This window comes from Atractosteus spatula, chromosome 9 (assembly GCF_055471065.1).
Source record: "Atractosteus spatula isolate fAtrSpa1 chromosome 9, fAtrSpa1.hap1, whole genome shotgun sequence".
Taxonomy (NCBI): Eukaryota; Metazoa; Chordata; class Actinopteri; order Semionotiformes; family Lepisosteidae; genus Atractosteus; species Atractosteus spatula.
In genome coordinates, this window is record NC_142714.1 from 19756755 (window position 1) to 19763556 (window position 6802).

The following is a 6802-nucleotide window of genomic DNA, read 5'->3' on the forward strand; positions in this document are numbered from 1 at the left end:
ATAAGGGTCACCATAGATTGTTTTCCTACAGGTCTCTAAAACTGTTTGTTCTATTTTGTTTTTGCAGCATTATTTCATCTATTATTTTTGAGCTGCACTAGTAACATAGAAAAGAATCAATACTCCTCAATACAGAGATCACTCAGAAAGCTTTTGATATGTTCTTTTGTTGCCAGTGGATGTCTTTAAATAATGTGATAAAATGAATCATGAATCATATAGCTAAAATTTTAAAGTGTGGAAGTATTGTTCTTATTGTAACTAAGCGGGATGTGACCACAACAGTCAATGTAGTGTTGCCTTTAGTTCTGTAATTTGCTTTGAACAATTCCACATCAAATGTGCCCCTCAAGGATGTAAGACATTTTAAAAAAGGAGACAAAGTGATTGGAGCTCCTATGGTTAAACTGCAGTTCCTACAATACTGCTGGATCATTTGCAATGCAGTCCTAAGGTAAAGATGAATAGATTCTGGTTTTCTTAACACATTTCCAATAGATTTCATGAAGCCAAGTGCATCTGGATCATTTTTACACGGGGATAATAACATAGCGCAGTTACCGATTAATGCTTAGTGATGTGTGCTAAATCTTGAGAAATGTTGTTCGGCTTCGTCAGGCGACATAACTCTAGACTCATCTCATTGAGCTCATAAAAGTCTGATTTCTTTTCGTCCAGATGAAGAGAGGACTGATCAGCACACCTCCCTCAGACATGCTGCCCACTGCAGAAGGGGGAAAAGCCAATGCCTGGTTACGGCAAAAGAACGCCGGAATCTACGTCCGGCCTCGGCTCTTCTCACCGTATGTAGAGGAAGCCAAGGTAGGAAAATGATGGGGAACTCAGTTCCGTGATGGAGAGCCATATCAAAACCGTCCTTTGAACACATCAAATAAAGCTATTTGGAAATTATGGAATTATATATAAGAGTAACGGGGAACTCAATAGTGAGTTAGGTCTTAACATTTAAGTAAATATTGATTGTGGAATAGAATTTAGCACTTCCTGTTTAAGTTGGTCTAAACATTAGCATTAGGTGCTTTCCTCTTGCTTTCAAGGAGCATTGCTGACATGTCGTGACCTGACCGATATAATCGCCTGCTATTTTAAACAGGATGTCGTTATTGAGGTCGGTTGTTAATCTTGATGTCCTCTCAGTCTGTTCTAGATGAAATGATGGTAGAGCAGACCGATCTGGTGCGCTTGCGGATGGTGAGAATGTCTAATGTACCCGACACCCTCTATATGGTCAACAATGCAGTGCCCCAGTGCTGCCACATGATCAATCACCAGCAAATCACAGGCAACCAGACTGCTCCGCCATCTGTGGTAGCCAATGAAATACCTGGTAAGGTTATCAGATGGTGCAGGATTTTCCACCCTTGCAATGTCCAAAAATCTTTTATTAATTTTATAATGATGAACAGACTTCTGTCAGTCTTGTCTTATGGCGTATCTGTGCAGCATAGATGTGGTTTTCATGCACAGCATCCTCAAGTTCAGTATTAAAACATTTAGCTTAACCTTGTCTCCCCTTTGGTAGTTTTTGGTAAAGTGTTGTTCATTCTCATGTATGTAGGAGTAATGTGTAACTCCTACATAGCACATTGCACATTTTCTCAGATATTTTTGACCTTGCATGTATTGCCTAAGGCAAAGAGTATTCTAGCTAGCTCTGGTTCCAGGTAGTATTGTAAGCCGTTTGTTACTGAGATATTGAGTACATATTTTTATACAACTGCTGGAAGACATGCAACAGACTTGCATGGATAAGCTTAACATTTTTCATAATAAATCTGTCTTAATATACTGTGTTTTTAAATATGTTAACAGTTTTATCTTTGCTGCATGCCGTTTCTCCCATAACTACAATCACAGGTTAATAAAATCTACTTTGTGTATTTCAATTCCAGTTCTGACCACACTGATTTTAATTGGCATTTTGATTTTCTGTAGTTCCCAAGCTGAGCGTGGTCAAGGAGATGATCCGGAGGCTCCAGGAGTTGCGGCACATGGACCAGGTGCAAAGGGCTTATGCCCTGAATTGCGGAGAGGGAGCCACTGTGAGCTATGAGATTCAGATCCGTGTGCTGCGGGAGTTTGGACTCCCCGATGGTGCTGCCGAGCTCCTGCAGGTAAGTTACATGAAGTCTCATAGTGACTCATTGGGCTGTGTTGCACCTCCACTGACAATTAGACAGATTATCACCACCTAAACCTGTGATTGCTTCTATTATTGGGGTCAGAAAAACAGGTGGATTTTTATTGATTTTTGTTCTTGCTGATGGATCAATTCACAGATTGTGTTTTACAAAAACACAAGTGCTTCGAGACTTCAGGGAGTGTACCATTTGAAGGGCATAGAAAAAAGACTTAAGGTTCAGCTTTTTTGCCGTAGAGCTCTTGGAGAGCAGGGACATTGCAACAACTGCTTTTGAAAACGAATCATTCTTTACAAAGTCAAGATCAGATTTAAAAACCCTGCGATTACCACCACCTTGCCTACTTTTATTAGTAATTGCAATTGATTTCAATATCTCCTCTTTGGCTTTAAAAGTGTCTTTGATTGCCTGTTTTCTCTCATACTGCGGTGGAAGATCTCGTTTGCATGCCCACTTTATTCTGAGAGCTGTTTACAACTTTTTTTTTTCCATGGCACATGAGCTGCAGTGTGTGTATATTCTGTCTCTGTGAAGAGCAGATCAGACTTCTCTGGGCCTCTGACATCAGAGAGAAAGCCACAGGAAGCTACTCTTCACATTAGCACACCCTATAGCTGTGGATTTTTTTAACACAAATAAAAAACAGCTGTTTTTTTCTACCCTGCCAAAAGTAAAGCTGCAATAAGGTTCCTGTCCAGAAGTGAGCCATGTAGTTTTCTCAGTTGAGTGCTGATTGGAACGCGTTTACTAAGAATAGCAAGGGCAGAAAGAACATACCCAGGAAAAAGCCAATTAGTGCCATTTTTTTTCCTCACCTTCAAGTGGAAAGGTCATAAATTATTGATTTGAAGCAGCAATTTAAGTTGCAGGCTTTACAAGATTTGCAGTTATTCTGCTACATTGTGTTGGTCACATTAAATGTTTTAAGGTAATTTCTGGTCTTATATTGTGACAAAGGGCACATTATTTTGGGTAGTAGTTCTCTGCCTTTCGGTTGTTATAAAGCTATAGAGCTTTGCCAGGTATTTATTTTTCTTTTTTTTTTAACATTACACTCTATTAGTCTGTACTGTGGCTTTTCCAAAAAGGCAAATATGTAAACCACTTAATATATAACATTATCCTTGTTCTATGTTTTTTTTTGCATGCACAGAATCCACATAAATTCTTCCCCGAGGAGCGTTTTGGAGATGAGAGCCCAGTGTTGGCGCTGCGCCAGTCAGGACGCTGCCGGATCAATAGCACCCCTGCAGTGGAGAGCATGTTTGCTGACCTGGAGTCCTTGGCAAACTTCCACCCGCCCCTGCCCCCTCCTCCGCCCCCGTACCACCCCCCAGCTACCCCAAGTCACGGACAGCTCAAGGCTGGCTGGAGACCACGGGCTCCCGCCCAGCCGCCCTCCCGTTCCTTCTCCTACCCGTGCAACCATTCCCTGTTTCACCTGCGGCCCTCCTCCAAACACGCCAGCCCTGCCTACCCCCCAAGCGCCAAGGCCGTCCCACCTGACTGCACCAACCCTGCCGGACTGAGCAGAACTCTGCACCCGGAGAAGCAGGGGGTGAGCTGGCATGCGTAAATCCCCTTTCAGGTCAACGGATCCAGATCCTTTATAGAGATCCAGAGGAGGTTCATTGAAACAAATCCAGTACAATACTGTATTCTCAAAACATGTTTTTAAGAAAAGTTGCAAACTTTGCTAGTCACCTGGGATCTTAAATAATGTAACTTTATGATCCATTATTTCTGTTTTATACACTGTAAATGTTAAAAAGAACGTGTTAGTTTACTAACTATCCTTTTCTGAGGACCCATGCACATTAAGATAGAAAGCTTTCATGGACGCAGCAGCAGATTAATTCTCTGTACCTTTGTCTTTCCTGAAACAGAATATGGAGCCTGTAATCAACGAGTTCATGCCTGACATTGCCATGGGGGTTTCAGCCATGAGTCTGAAAGAGCGCAGGCTGCCAGAAGTGACCGTGGAGGCTGAGGGGCACGTGGGCCTGAGTGACCTGCACCAGCACACGCCCCCCGCGCCGCCCGCTCCCCACTACCCGTCCGCCGCCCCCTGTCACTCTGGCCGGCACGGGCACGGCTCCCGCAAGAAGCACACCTCGGAGCAGAAGGCCGAGAGCCGCCAGGAGTACCCTGACCTCTACGACTTCTCCTGCCGCCCGGGCACCCCGGCCTCCGGCCACCACGCCCCTTCCCCTCTGCAAGCCACCTACGCCGGCCCCGACCTCTACAGCCACAGCCGCACCCCCGCTGGCTCCCTCAATCCCTCCTACCTGCCCGACATGCACCCCCCGAGGCCTGGGCCCGACCCCCTGCACCTGGACGTCCTGGAGCAGCCCCCGCAGAGGCTGGACTTGGCGCTGGCCGCTCAGGGCGGCCCGGCCGGAGGCGGCCACGGGGCGGTCAGGGGGCGCCCCAAAAACGAGACGGACCTGACGTGCGGGCTGGGGCCGGGCCGCCCCCCAGGTGTGGGCCCAGAGCCGTTCGAGGAGCGCCCCCTGGGCAGGAGGTCAGCTCCCGATGGCACAGGAGGTGCTGGGGAGCCCCCAGGAGCCTTACTGCCACACAGGAACAGTGCCAGCGAGGAGGCAATAGCCAGCAGAGACCGCAGGTCACCAAACAAGCCTGATTACCCTTATAAGAAATCTGCACTTTAAATAAAAAACAGATGAGAAGAAGAAGAAATAGAAACAAAAGGGAAACATGGAAGATGACTTTGACCCTTTCCTCTTTAGATGTTGCTGAAGAAAATTCTCGTAAGGCGCTAACTCCAGGGTTTCTAGCTGACGTACACATGGTACTTGTTGTTCTCAACGTGTCCTTATATTCTAGTTGCATAGAATGGCATTAATAGAGGGTTGGTTTGGTTAAGAACTCGCTTTTCACCCTCGCGCCCTCGAGCGAGTTTTAAATAAGTTAAAAGGCAGCTTCACCTTTTTTCCGAGTCGCTCTGACACTACAAGAACAGGATGTGGATGTAGCTCAGTTGTTGCATGTCAGTGCCACTGTTTTAACGAGAGTGTTCTTAAAAAAAAAGACACATAGCAGGGCTGCAGTTGTTTTTTCAGGCTCTGTTTTTTTTTTCGTCAGATGTTGTGCACAGACAATACTAATGATTAAGGTATTGAATGTGGCCTGCAGTACAAATAGGATTTTTTTTTCCATTTAGAGTCCTGAATAATAACTTATAAAAAGCTATGGTTTTACCATGTACTTACTGCGCAGTAAGATGATATATTATACATCATGTAATGTGTGCCAGCTTTTTCTCCAGTCTTTAGCTAAGCATATTTCTGTGTAAGATTTGACAAAAGGACAACCATTTTACCATCTTAAGTATTTTATTCAGTGTTTCAGCTCCAAAAAGACCTGATGACCCTTGTGTCTTTGTGATTGGCTTATTGATTCTCTTTCTGCCTGGGGTTTTTATTTCTTTTCCATCGCTACCTGCATTGCAAGCAGTTCTATTATTGCAGACTACCCCCGTGAATCATTTTCTATCTGGAAATTTCATTGTTGAAATTCAGTTATACAATTCATGGGTTCACAACAATGTAAGGACGCCTTTTCTTCTTTTACTATTAGTATAGTAAATGGCTGTATGGTAAATTGGCAATTCATATTTTTAACTCATTTTCCTCCTTAGAAATGAGTATTAGGTTTTCAGAACCCGCTGTGTGAACATTCTAGAGGTTTTTCAGTGTCGCACAAATCACTTATTAATAATTGTCGTGCTATTTAAGGCGAGAGATTTTAAAGTACTCATGATCTTTTGAAATTCCTGTAGGATCCCATCCTGGGCATGCATTTATTATTCAGTCCTAAAACGAACATTTTCTAAAAGGAAAAAAAAAACTAAGACTGCAGGCACTTTAATTTCACCTAAATGTAATTTATTAATGAAAAATATACCCAAATTATAAATATTTCCATTAATTTACCATTTGTGTTAAGTGATCCATGTTTTTTTTTCCCACAGGATCCTGTTCTTGTTTTACTGTTAGCCTTTGTTAGCATATTACATTGCCTGGGATAACCGTGATAGTAGGTATCCCTGTTTTATATTTAAGTGAGAGACCTAACATCTCAATAATGGTATGAGGATTATTGGATTCTGATGAGCACTTTGTCACCCACTGACACCATTACATTTCACCTAGTGAAATGTTATGGTGTCCTAAAAGTATCCGAAATTTTACCACTGTGTCCAGTGTGTGGTTACACTATCTTGAGTAAGAGATGGAGAAAGTAAATTTGAATTTCGAAGCGATGTAGTAAAGTCTAAACCAAACCAACCCAGAAAGTGATTACAGGAAGCCCTGCAAAAGAGCACTTTGGATCAATTGCTTATGATTAATAAGCTCCCTAAATTAACCATAGGTTCTTACTTCCTGACCTTCATCCATCAGATTTGTTATAGGTTGTTTTCTGTAATGAATGACAGATATTTGTTCATGAAAACTATCAGTGGCTTATTAAGGAGGAAAGGGTTAACTCTTCCAAGAACTTTATAACAAATCTTTTTCTTTGCCAACAGTAGTTGGGAAAGCATCGTGAAAGTTCATGGTATATGCCAGCATATAAACAGTCCACTCAAGGTTGTTGTAATGAATAATGTGTTTTTT

The 6802-nt window shown here is 43.0% G+C and overlaps 1 protein-coding gene across 1 annotated transcript in view; it reads left to right on the forward strand.

Moving 5' to 3' along the window:
* Positions 1-6038, forward strand: part of btbd7 (BTB domain containing 7) — an 87629-nt gene extending 81591 nt beyond the window's left edge. Inside the window, exons 7-11 of the mRNA XM_088925937.1 lie at positions 679-822; positions 1159-1348; positions 1957-2135; positions 3316-3720; positions 4049-6038. Of these exons, the coding sequence (XP_088782063.1) occupies positions 679-822; positions 1159-1348; positions 1957-2135; positions 3316-3720; positions 4049-4834 (1704 nt within the window). The 3' untranslated portion in view covers positions 4835-6038. The remainder of the gene's footprint in view (positions 1-678; positions 823-1158; positions 1349-1956; positions 2136-3315; positions 3721-4048) is intronic.
* Positions 6039-6802: the final 764 nt, after the last annotated feature.